The sequence below is a fragment of the Amblyomma maculatum genome, chromosome 6 (genome assembly GCF_055883805.1).
Source record: "Amblyomma maculatum isolate TAMU_Amacu chromosome 6, ASM5588380v1, whole genome shotgun sequence".
In the NCBI taxonomy this organism is placed as follows: domain Eukaryota; kingdom Metazoa; phylum Arthropoda; class Arachnida; order Ixodida; family Ixodidae; genus Amblyomma; species Amblyomma maculatum.
In genome coordinates this window covers 47,993,403-48,006,500 of record NC_139349.1, presented here as the reverse complement: position 1 = coordinate 48,006,500, position 13,098 = coordinate 47,993,403, and the positions used below count along the sequence as shown (strand labels likewise).

Here is a 13,098-nt window from a genome sequence, read left to right as displayed (position 1 = left end):
ATGCAGCTCCGTATCACCCGTCAAGCAACGGAAGGGCAGAGTGTATGGTACGGGAAGTGAAGTGTGTATTTCGGAAACAGACAGGGAACCGTATTATGCAAGACTTCATAACAACACTCCACGCCGCCCCCAGAGACTGGAAAATCGCCAGCCGAAGTTATGATGGGGGGAAATTTCAGGACCTCCCAATCAAGCCTGCACCCGGACGAGACGAGAGGGACGCAAGGTGCTTCCTGCAGTCGCCACAACAAGGGTTACAGTCGGGTGAATCGGTGTACGCTCGTAACTTCCGGTCAGGGCCTGAGTGGTTGTCTGCTCGCGTTGTGTGTCGGATAGAACACGTCATGTAGGAGCTGCGGACACTGCGGACTGCAGACGGAGCAGTGCGCCGACGCCACCGGAACAACGTTCGCTAAGCATGGTGCTGAGCCCCGTGCCACAGGCCATAAAATCATTCTCTCTTTGCGGAGTGATTTCCTCTGTCTTAGCGGATGCACAAAGAGAGCTAGGGCAAATTACGTCTGGTGCAGCTGTTGACAGTTCACAAGAGGCCTGCTTGTCACGCTCAATTAATGAGCAGATGATTGTATTTTCCGTTGGATGTGCATTCAGGCAGTATGTTTCATCGAAACCTAATCGAAACATAAATTCATTGGAGCATCAATGGACGGTTTGGTACGAGGTTCCCTTCATACTTTAAAGGACAATCACTTTTAAATTGAATTGTATCGGCCCCGCTCACCTATGCTCCCCGTTTACTACGAAAGCACGCATCTTGCTTGTCGTTGCTTGTCTGGCTCCTGAATGGGCCGCCAGATCATAATAATGACGTCACCGTTCACGCACACTGACGCGGGTAATTCAAACTTTACTTCCACGCGGTATCATCAGTCTGATCAGCTTAAACTACGGATAGAGCCGACCAACATCATCTGACGCCTGTATGCTGGCTTATGGTACTTCCACACTACAAAAAGTAAGAGCAGAGAGCATTCGAAGCCAGGAATTTCTTGAGGGAAGCTCGGAACGTCACCGTAGCATGTCGTCCCGCGTGCAGACTGCATTTTTGGCATCACTGTCCCACTCTCTGTAGCGTGCATCACAGAAAAATTTCTGGCGACGCCCAGGCCAGCGTCGGCGCTGCACCTTGCCCAAACCATAGCTACCATAGCTTGTTTCGAAAAATATAGAAGGATATACGCTGTATCTGCCTGAACTACACGATCCCTGTCAAAACCAGCTCAGACTGTTTATGTGGCGACATCTAGCGTTATGTCAACAAACAAGTGCGACTATGGTTCGTAGTACGCTGCACAATTTTTCATTTTTTATAACATCGACGAGTAGAAATTATTATTTTGTAATAGATAAGAATTAATAATGTAAAAACTAAATTTATTATTAATACCTTTATTTTGTGTGTTTTGTGGCGAAACTACGGATCAAACTTCTTGCACGAGCTCTAATGCAATCATGGCTGCCGAGGGAGAAAAGAAGACTGCGAAGAAAGACGAAATGAAACGCCAAGCTCAGGAGCAGAGTGTTGTTGATGGTTTTAATCAATTACGACAAGAGCAGCGTGCCCTAACAGCAAAACTTGTTGAACTAGAAATGGAGCTTAACGAGCACAAGTAAGTATACTGCCTTTACGCCGCTCAGCACATGACATTTGCTTGTGACATGATTTCATTCGCCCTGTGGTGCGAATCACTTCCGATTTGGCTTTATTCTACCATCTGCGGGCGTTTGTCAGTACAAGAGTGATCGAATTTATGTGGCATTCAAATCGCAATCGATGCCAGCAAGGTGCCAAAAAGTTACTTTGTAACCCGATGCGCGTGGGCGTGCAGTGTACCTGGACATGGCCGCGTAGTGTCACGTGGGTGGTGTTATGTTTGCCGGTCAGACTTATCTGTGGCCACTCACTCGTTTTGCGGCATTCAATTTCGCACGGCCTAAATGCCAAGCTTTAACGTTTTGTTTGCTTTTCTGCAGCATTGTCTATTATCTGTCATTTTGGATTTACCCTGTCACTGATTTGATGGGAGTTACATTTTCATATGTCTGAAGCAGTGTGCGGAAAAAAAGCAAAGAAATGCAGGAAATTTAGGTGCGGAAACAGTACCATAGTCAGATGTTTGACTTCACAGGTCATAGCATTGCTGCTTCAGTTAGAGAGTAGCTTGCCAGGCCTTACTGCGGTTACTTTCCCCATCGCGATTTCTTTTGAACACATTACTGGTGCTATGCAACAAGTGATTGCAGCCTTCCCTCTGGTCTTCCCTTTTGGTTGTTTACATTTGACAGCGGTTTAGATGCAAATAATTGGTACATGGTTACAAAAACGCCACTATTTGGTGTAGGTGACTGGGGCAACAAGGGGATTTTTTGCGTTTATGACATGTAAGCACAGCAGTCCACTAAAGTTTTGGCGTTTGGTAAAGAATCCTAGGGGTTGAAAATTAATCCAGAGCCCTCCACTTCTGAACAGTTGGTGCCTGACCGTATAAGAGGTATTCACTGAGGCCGTAATACCAGAAAGCGCGAGCATCATCCCGCCTTGTTTGCCACGTCAATGGTAGTCAGTGCAATCAGCGTGCGTCGGCACGCATAGTATTAGGTTCGCTGGCAGGTGCCCACCGTATATTGGAACTGATCCACAAAGTTTTATCAGGTTGTTAAATATTTCCACATCCACTTTTCTTTGTAGAGCTGTTTGTGTGAATGGAGTCTGCAGCGGTATTTTCCTGGTCTGGGACACAACAAACATAAAAACACTGCCTGTTCGGTATTGCAACTAGGCATTCATTTGTGCAACCGCTCAACAGAAAAAGTGGCCGGCTGCATATTGCACGCAACACGACTTGAAGCTCCTCAAATCCGTTAAGTGTTAGCTGCCACCGATGCAGGACACATATTGAAGAAACAGCGCATTATTAATTGCCCCAATTGCACAACGCGATGTACAGCGATATCCCTTGATACAGTCATAACACATCACTTGCTAGTTTGCGCTAGATAAGGGAACAGACACCGCAATTTACTCACCTCTAAAAACAGCGCACTGATCATTGGCACCGTCACGCTCGTGTGGCTCTTTGCCTCGCCTGCTTGCCAAAAACTTTAAATGCTGTCATGGATTTGTACGCTTTAGTTTCTTCATCAGTCACAAAACCTAACTCCGCACATCACAAAGCAAGCCCCGATGTTGGTGAATTCAACACAAAGCAGTGGTCTTGTAGTACGCTGCACAGCACGACCAAGTTACTACATTCGTACGAGCTGATGTGTTCACAAAGTCGAACCTTTTATCGGGAACATTGTTTTTCTTGTTCCACGCAGTCCACAGGTGTATCTACTTACTTGCGCAGTTTTCGCTGGCGCACGCAGAAATTTTGACAAGACACGAAAGTCACACCCCATGGATTGCAATGAATTGAATACTGAGTGGTTGCAGTGTCCGCTTGCACACAGGACCATGCACATGACGAATGCCGCACCAGCCGCGAGCGCCCGTTGTGGATGTCGTCACGCGAATACCTCTTATAGCACTTGGGACTAGGAGCTTGCACAGGTCCTTCTGTTTCGTAGCCACGTTGTTAGAACGAAGTGGCTAAATGTAGCTGTAAACAGCTGTGCTGGCTCATCTGCATTGGGGCTGACTGGCATACAAAGCAAAAGAAGCTTGACGTGGGAATTCTAAGATGTAGGGGAACACTGTGACCCACAAGACTCAGAACTGGTAAAAAGTAAACCATTTGCAGGTGTGGAAGTGCTGCTCCATTCCAATATCGCTCTAAAACAGCTCCGAACCAGTTGCCTCGATGTTCTGCCATCGAATTTAGCAGAACGTGGGTTTTCACTGCACATTGGGCTTTTCTATGGCCTACAAAAATATGATCCAATGCAATTTGATTAAGCGACCATGAGAAGCACAGCACAATGGTGGCATGCTGCAAGTTGCACATATGTCCTATCGATGTCATCAAGAAATGTTATCAAGGGTGTTGGACAGCCATACCAGGGCCTGTTGCCAGCATTTTGAAATTAAAGAAGCCCCAGCATAGCTCAAGCAATGATGTGCGCAGCCACTGCAGAAGGTTGTGAATTAATGAATCTAAGGGAGGAAAGGGCTACCCTTCAGTATATCCTATTGAAGGCACTATTGGCTACTGCCAGGAATTTATCAACGCACGCATAATATCAGAAAGGATATGCACAAGGAAAGTAGCGGAAATGGGCTGCTCATTTATGTGAACTCCAACTACTGGTGGTGCTTAAGGGCATCAAAGCGGTAGACTCAACATTTGAATTTTTCGAGTCAGAGCCAGCATTCTGTTTTCTCCTGGTCTGTTCCGAATTGTTGCTTAGGTGAGCTGGGTTATAGAATCTGTACATATTTTGAGTATTTGCCTTGTCTTGCCAGAGATGTGCACACAGTCAGCAAAGCATTGAACATTCAATAAAAAGAAATCAAATAGGATATTTTTGTTGCTCAGGAACAGAAAATTGCCTTTATTAAAAGAATTTTACCTTAAAAACGTCTACCAAAACGTAATTCGAATTCTAAAAAACTTTAATTTTATTGCTGCAAAATGGTTTTTTATCACTACTCACTGAGCTGCTCCGAAATGCTTCAGTCTTCTTCCACTCCTGCATTGCATTCGCTAACAGTGGGCAAGAAAAACAAGGCAACTTGTGTGAGAATAGCAGCGGACTATTCTGGTATTTCGCTTATGCGATCACTGAGAGGCAGATGCAAACTTTTGCTAAGTCCTTACATCAGTCCTCTTTTGAGCTTGTTGAATAGGTGAAAAATGTTAATTCACACTTTTGAGGAACAGGAGCTTTCAGTGAGGAGTTGGAATGTGTATTTCTGATAAACATTTTTTTTTGTATCCTCAAAGAGGTTATATACAAAAATGCAATGAAGTTGTTTAAGGTTTCACCCACCGTGGTGGCTTCGGTGTTCTGCTTCTCATTCCAAGGACAGGATTGAATTCCTGCTGCACTGGTCACATTTTTATGAAGACAAAATACAAACATGGATGTGTGCTGTGCGATGTTGACACATGGTAGGGAACCTCTCATGGGCGAAACTAATCCAGTATCTTCCACTACAGTATCATTCATGGTTCACATTGCAGTGGAAGGAAGCGAGGGACCCAGATAGCGTAGCTTGATTGTGGCGACACAACGGCCACTTAGCGTGACCAGGTGATAGTGCCACTGCTAAGGGTTTCTGGGGCTGTCTTCTCTGCCGGATCTGTTGCCATTCCTATGGAGCAGCAGCACATGTTTTATAAATTGGCCACCTCAGTATCTGCTTGCATTCCTTATTTGAACGCTTGATTCTAAGCAATAGTTTTCATAACGCTGAGCAGAATACCCGCTTTGCTCGCCTCCCCAAAGAGGGCACTAGAAGTGCATCTAGACATTTGTTGCTATGTCTGGCCACTTGACACCTTCTCAACCGGGAAAAAAAACTCGCTATTCTGAAGGGCCTTTGAAACGGAACAATTATAAATGCAGTATTTAAGCAACCTTGGTGTAACATGTACAAAAATATAGCCATTTAAAGGGTCCTCTATACACGTCAATAATATTTACTTAACATGATAAAAAAAAAATATTGCAATGTCAACTTCAGGGAAAGGAATTCACAGTGTTGAAAAAGCATGAATATGAAAATAAAAAATGGCAGTTAAAATTTTTCTTGTTCGTTTAAACAGTCTTCTTCCGTCTGGCCACGAAGTGAGCACAGCTCATGCTGGTTTGTTTTGTAGTGGTTGTTGCTTTGCTCTAGCAAACATAGCAACATTCAAAAGCATTTCTCATGCAATAATCTGAAACCAGTAGTAAATAGAACTTATGCTCTTTTTCAGTTTTTTTTTTTTTTTTCATGCAAGGCATCATACTTCCCTGCCGTGACATCAATGTCATTCTGGGAAGCTTGCTGTCAAGCTGCTTCGATCTCGTGCGCCATTCAGAAATTAAAATTAATACAGGCTAGGTGCTCTGGGGCTCGAGCAACGATGCCGTGGTCATAAGGCGATCATTGCGAATGTGGTTGTCCAGTCTCTTCTAAGCCTTTCTTTTTTGTAGCAGCTTGTCGTGCACTTCGTTCAAGTGTTTCTCTTGTTGTTTCAAATTTCATGGTCTTCTCAAATTTTATTGTTTGCAAAACCCACGTTTAGCTGCTCATTAGTGCGTGTTATTGCTTTCTTTTGTCCTGTTTCTTTCTGCTTTTTTGTGCCTTTTTTGCCAACTAGCCCAACTACAGACCGTTACCATCTGGCATTCAGGCAAGCTGTCATGGTGTCTAGGAAAAGAAACTGTTTTCATGTTGTTCATTTAATGCGCACGAAATTTAAAAAATAAAAAGTCTGAGAAACTGAGCTTTATTCCACACATTGTCATTCTTTTACAGCCTGGTTGCTGAAGCACTTCAGAAAGTTGATGCTGACCGGAGGTGCTACCGAATGGTTGGTGGCGTGCTGGTTGAAAGGACCGTGAAGGACATTCTTCCTGCAGTGGAGCGGAACAGAGAAAATGTAAGTCAGCATTGTTGATTCTTGGATGATGTTGCAAAAAAAAAAAAATAATAATAAAAAAACTTTTATTGAATTTGCACTTTCTTCAGCTTCGACGTTTCCTTCTCTTTGCTTAAATGCTGGATTGCGCTCATGGCAACGCCCTCAATCCGCAACCGATCATTTCACATTACTGCATTCTTCTCATGTGCCTGTTTGACACTGCACTGCTGAATGCAAGCTCATTGTTTTTATTTATGATACAAATAGCACAATTATGCCACAAACTGTTCTACATTTCACAGGAAATTATTTAAAAAGGGCCAAGGATGCATTGAAAGGTTCTAAAAGGCGTGCCACATATTAAACAAGCTGAGCTGGGCAGACATTTGAAAAATAGTGCACAAATTTTGAACATAATTGTTCTCTACAGCACTGCCCTAAAGTCCGTAGTTTGCATTAAAATCTACAAGGAAGTTCCTCAGCGTACAGCAGACTACTAACAGTTGTATTCAAGTTCATCCTGACGTCTTTCTGTGTAATAAGAGCAGATGCTGCTACCTTGCTGCTTATTTGAATGGGCCACTCCTTGGTTAGCTTGGGTTATCCATGGATGGCAGTGCGATTTCATTTGTGCGAATCAGCCTGTCATATGCCACATATATTTTAAGTACTCTAAAAGACACTGAGAACTACTCAGTCCAATTTTTATTAGTGAGAGTCGATTGGCTCTTTCTGGCAATGTTGACATTAAAAAGTATTTTATGAGCATTTTTCTACCACGATTCAAACTGATCAAGTTAAGACCTAAAGAATCCCATGATCACTGTGTTGAAGTGAACGGTGATGCACTCTAGTCCCTGGAATCTGTGCACAAAAAACTGGCGCTTTTCACTAAAGTGCCTTGATAATGTAATTTCCTTGTGCCACTCCATGGGCATGGGTGCGAGCGCAAAGGGTGTTGGGCTCGAGAGTTCACATCAACCTGCTGCAGACGGTACTTTGGAAAAAGCCACCCCTTATCATAGGAGGCCTAGTTAGTTTTTTTGCTGGCACAATATAAACACAATATCATTGGTTAAAATAGAGTATAGTTAATTTTGTCTCCTTCAGCAGCGAAGCGGGCACCGCAAGATCCGTTGCAGGCCTTCAGTCAGAAAGGCTTCTTTACAGTGCCACTTCTGTTGCACCATTTTAGCTTCCTCGCATAAGAGCAGTGTCACATTGAAAACGAGCAAGCCAGCCCAAATGCCACTTGGAAATAGCCTCGATGTTACTTTGTGAAGTGGTTTTACGGCATTAGTACGGTCACCGGGTTCTCAAGGCTGCTAAGTTGACCTCGCTCTGCATGTGAAAGGTGACCGTGGGCTGCCAGTAGCTGCCAGAACATTTTGAAAGCTGATTTTATCGCATTTCTTAATCGAATTCAGCGCTAATAATTTGAGTGCAGGTGCTCGAAAGGATAAACGTTTGAAAATGAGTTTTTCTCAAAATTGATTTTTGACCATTTTTGACTGTTCTAAGATTCGCGTCTCCCCATAAATAACTCTACGGCTGTTATCGTTTAGAATTTTGGCTAAGAGCACGCTAAGAGAAGCGCGCTCTCCCTCAAGACCGGCTGTGACCTGTGGTGCCTCGCATCGAGTCATTTATATACATCCGAATTTTGACCAATCAAAACTTCCATTTTTTGATACATGGGGTATAGCAAATTTCGCAACTGGTAGTATCAAAGAGCTCTGCTGAGGCTTACATCAGTTGTGCTTTTAATTTTGAATAAACTTGCGTCATTTTTACCCGCCAATAACACTAATAACAGCCTTTCACTATTGTAAACTACAGAATATGAATAATGAATAGCTTTTTGTTGGTAATTATTTGTTTATGCTCATTATCATCAGCAGCTACATTTTTGAGCCTCTTCATTGTCAGAAAATTTAACCTGAAATAATCACAGAAAACCTGGAAAAGTCGGGGATTTTGAAAATAGTGGTTCGCCGGACACCCTGTTATGTTAAAAAATGAAGGCATATGGAGCCGTGTTGAGTTGTTTCCTCAGAGACAAACTGGTGACCTTAGCTTTTGTGTGCAACTTCTGCATTTATGTTGATGCTCATTTAAACTCAGATCTGCTTGTCTCTTCTATGCATGCTACTCTTGCCATGGTCATCTTTCCCTGTCATAAACTGACCTAGGTTGCTCTTTTGAAGACAGAAAAAAATATCTACATAATAGTTACCGCTGTATAACTCGAGATTCAGTAACAGTTGGGAAGGTATTTTCATTTCACTGTATATTGTAGCAAAGAATTTGATAATGACATGTGTGTATGTGTAGTTATTGGCAGACATGGCAGTAATTGAAATAAGTAATTAAATTACTGTAATTTAATTACTTTTTGGTAATTTGTAATGCAATGAATTTTTGGTAGTAATTTCGCAGCAAAAGTAATTAATTCCTTTCAAAATTACTTTTACTAAAGTGCGCAACTACTCTTTCAATAGACAACAAAGTAGAGTGCCGCAAAAGCAGGAACAACGTGCGGCAAGCCGAAGCCAGCGTAACGGATTGGCAAAAGGAGACAGGATTGAGCAGAACACTGCGTCTGAGACATCGTGTGTAGCAGGGTCGCTTAGTGTGGCTATCCCATGGCAACCATTCTCCAAGCAGCAGGATACAAGGCGTCAAGGGAATGCCGAAGCGAGAGATTGTGCAAGGAGGCCGGAGTTGAAAACTAGTTGTGAGCGCGGCGCAGTGGCATTCCCTGTTGCGTCGGCTAGGGCACAGTGGTGCCTGGCTACACTCGTCACCACGGAGCGAGGGAGGGCTTGGGCTGGTGGAGAAAGGTGGAAGGGTCCATGGCGTGAGCCACCGTGGCTTGAGCATTACTGAACACAAGGTGCCAACGTCGTTTCTTGAGACTGCGGAAGCAATAGATAGCCTAGCTTCTTCGGGCCCTTCAAACGGTGGGGACAGTTCCGACCGTTCGACCATGCTTATGTTTTTTTTTTTTTTTTTGCAGTTGTCTTTGTCATGACAAATGCTGTAGGAATGAGGGAAGGAATAGTTCCCTGGGACGGAATTTGGCGGGAAGACTAAAGAATGTGTGTGCTTCGCGTGGCGAACAAGTTGTCGTTTTGTTTACTATTTTTACTTAGTTCTTGCATGGATGAAAACTAGAAAGTAATTTAAAAGTATTTGAATTACTCAGTGGAAGTGATTGTATAGTAATCTCATTACTTTTTGAGAGCAGTAATGAGTAATGTAATTTAATTCTTTTTCAATAGTAATTTTGCCATGTATGGTTATTGGGCACTCCTTTTAGTTTTTCACTACTACCACAGTGGCACCAAATGTAGTTAATGGAACAGCTGTTGCTGTACAATAACGTCTATCTCTAGAACTACCATCTGCCTGTGTATTTGTCCTATCTCATAGCGTACCTTCCTCTTTGCCTAGTAGCCCTTCTACTCCTTCCGTGATAGCAGTCTTCCGGTCGGTTCCTGTGGCAACCACCTTCCTGTTACGCATTACTACTGCTGCAGTGACGCGAAGCCTATGGAAGTGGCACTTATCAGCCGTCGCTGTAAATTGAGTATGAGGCAGCGTACCAGGAAACAGAGAGACAGGAAGGGGGGACAAGCGCTGCCTCATAATTAATGGCGTACAAACTAGCCCAATTATCCGCTTTACTGTCGCTGTAAAGCTCACATTACAACTTAACTCACTGTTGGTGCTTAAGAGGAAGCAGCACATAATGCTTACCACTGAAGCTTCTGGAGGCCATGCGACATCAGTTTTGATGCTGCTGTAGATGGTCATATCTTGGCCTGACTGCTGATGCTGACTGCAGACAGCTGAAATCATTGCCCCACTATAGTGCATGTGATGCAGCCTTGGCCACAGTACCTCCTGTCAGGAATGGTGTCAGAATCTCAGCAGTGCATTTTTGCCAGCCTTGCATTTTTCACATTGACAATTGTCTCCCACGAAATGTTTGGACTTTGTGAGATGCATAAAGTGATGCAGCTGTAGGATGGAAAACTGCTTAGGAGCTTTAAGGCTTTTGACTAAATTAACTAACAGTCTTGCAAGTGTTCCTTCTTGTACTTTTCTTTCTGTAACCTTACTCCTTTCTCACAAGGAGGTTTGACTGCATTGCATAGCGCTGGCAAAGCAGTACTGCATGTTTTATAGATAGGATATTATTTTTAGCGTGAGCCTTTATTTAGGAGCTGCTCAGGCAACAACAGCTACTTGCATTTGCTTTGCTGCGTTTAAAGGCATTTGTTGGCTGCCTGTTACCTTCTATCAATTGCAACATGCCAGAAAGGAATGTAGTAAGCTCCGGTTTCATTCTGAGTTTGTTACAGTTTCATATTTTTTTGTCGCCATTTCAAGCTAGGATGCAAAATGTGTGCAATATCCAACTGCAGTTAATAACTAACGCCATTGCTTTGTATATTTTTTTTGCAGCTCTCAAAATCAGTGGATTTGATAAACGACAAGATTGTACAGAAGGGCCAGGAGTTGAATGAGTACCGTGAGAAGCACAACATCCAGATTAGGGTTTCTGGACCACCTAAGCCACAACCTGCTGCAGCAGGCACTAGTGGTGAGGGTGAGAAGTCAGCAGCAGCACAGCCTGCCACAGGAGTGTTAGTCTGACAGTATCATCTTTTTTGTATTTTTTTTTTGCCTCCTGTCAAACACACCGCAGCTTCATGCTTCCACTTTGACTACCAGAGCTGCTTCAGTCCATAAAACAACGCATGTCATTTCAACAGTGAAGTTCACACTGTGACAAAGTGTTCCTAAAAGGAATTTTGAGTTCTTGCTTATTGGCATGCATTTTTTTTTATATTATGAAGACAATAAAATCCTATTTATATGAATGCACTTCCGAGTTTGCTCACTTGACTTTGACTCCGGATTGATGACTCTCATCCTTGGCGCTGAGCTACGCCAGCTCGACTGCCAATTTTATCACCTGCCTTGGCGGGTGATGTGAAGCTTGCACATATACAACGAATATTGATAAACTGCTGAAAAAGTAGCGCTTAGTAAATACTGTTCTATTTTTTCATGAATAATTTGGTGATGAATGCATTTCTCTGGAGGTGCATCATCCTGTGGCTGGATGTCAACAGGTGGTTACTTTGAGGCTTTATGATGCATAGTAAAACAGGCCACAATGCACTGTCGTTTACGTGTGGACTCCGAGATTGTGCGACATCAACGTAAATCGGCGAAGTTTTCTCACTGATTAATGCTTGCACTGATAGATGGCGCTACCGTCCCGTGCCTTGTGGGGGCTGGTGAACGTTGCTTGGGACGAGCACCGCCCAATCTGCTTCTTCAAATTTTTCCCTTGTGGAGAATGTGTAAAAAGAAAAACGAAATATTCAATTTGAGATCATGTGGAAACCAAAATAACCACAAAATCGAAGGAAGGCTGTGAACAGTTGCGTCGCAAGTATATATTTTTCTAACCGTAAAGCGTGGCCCGCATGGATCGTTTTGTCGGGCGATGCTGCGGCTCCGGCACTCGCGGGATGGATGAACTTTCGCTTTGCCGCCGGCGAGCGCATTTTCGCTGAAAGCCAACATAACAAAATCCAGTCATTCTCGCCATGAAAAGCAGGCCTTATATATGCATGCAACGAAATAGTGGAACAGGCTCACTTGAGGGCGTCTAATCTCCGGTTTTGAACGTGCCTACTCTAAAGGCGCGTATCAGGTGTTGTCAGAAAACAAATAGTTTTACGCCTTCAAACTACAGCGGAGTAAGGCACTTGCAGACGCATCCGTGCATGCACTGTCTCGTGAAACTCAGTTTTGGTTCGGCGGCGCCGACACAGCGTTGCCGCCGGAAAAGCAGAGCCGTGAGCGCCGATCGCGCCACCCCTCGATGCTGACAAATTACTGCGCCAGATTTCGAGCCGTCGCGTAGCTCACGGTCGGTCACCACGGTTGACATTGAACAGTCGCGAAGAAGAAGAGGAGAAGGAAAGAAGAAGGACGCTCGGTCACCGGCAGCTAATGCTTTCGCTCCACACTCGGTTCAGCAGCATTGAACCGTTCTCATTTTATATATGTGGGCTGGTAGCTTATACGCTCTCGCGTCATACTCTTAAAAGGATGAGCTTAAGTGTCCCCAATAATGTAGCACCCTGCACTGATAGGGCGTGATAGGGGAATAATGTAGAACTGATTGTATACTTTCGCTCCAGCTTTTCTATTTGCTTTATGTTCGCAACTAACCACCCTACGATAATGCCCAAGGGCGCTGTAGGTATTTGTAATAAATAAATAAAAAGATGCTTCCGCAGTTGCTATCGCAATTCAACGAGTTCAACGTAACTAAGTTTTTTTACTTGTCGCGACTTAATTGGCACTGGTACTGGGAAAGTGTGTGCCGCGCTGCCCCGGTCGTCTTTTTCGAGCGCAGCCGCCGCGCCCGCGACCGAGAAGTTAGCAGCTTCTGCTTAAAACTCAAGGTCGCGCTGATTGGTCATATTTCTTTAAAATTTAGGGGCATATGCTTGAGCGCTCAATAAAATGT

The 13,098-nt window shown here is 43.9% G+C and overlaps 1 protein-coding gene across 1 annotated transcript; it reads left to right on the top strand.

Moving 5' to 3' along the window:
• Nucleotides 1-1,447: 1,447 nt before the first annotated feature.
• Nucleotides 1,448-11,432, top strand: Pfdn2 (prefoldin 2). The gene is made up of 3 exons (XM_084606587.1): nucleotides 1,448-1,631; nucleotides 6,431-6,554; nucleotides 11,010-11,432. Exons 1-3 carry the CDS (start codon nucleotides 1,474-1,476, stop codon nucleotides 11,199-11,201), a joined length of 474 nt encoding a protein of 157 aa, XP_084462713.1. The 5' UTR covers nucleotides 1,448-1,473; the 3' UTR covers nucleotides 11,202-11,432.
• Nucleotides 11,433-13,098: the final 1,666 nt, after the last annotated feature.

What these genes read in the sequence shown, in the direction of transcription:
- Pfdn2 (XM_084606587.1), top strand. Translation starts at nt 1,474, where the DNA reads ATGGCTGCCGAGGGAGAAAAGAAGACTGCGAAGAAAGACGAAATGAAA. An exon ending in ATGGAGCTTAACGAGCACAA is followed by an intron (nt 1,632 to 6,430) that starts GTAAGTATACTG and finishes ATTCTTTTACAG; the next exon opens with CCTGGTTGCTGAAGCACTTC. An exon ending in TGGAGCGGAACAGAGAAAAT is followed by an intron (nt 6,555 to 11,009) that starts GTAAGTCAGCAT and finishes TTTTTTTTGCAG; the next exon opens with CTCTCAAAATCAGTGGATTT.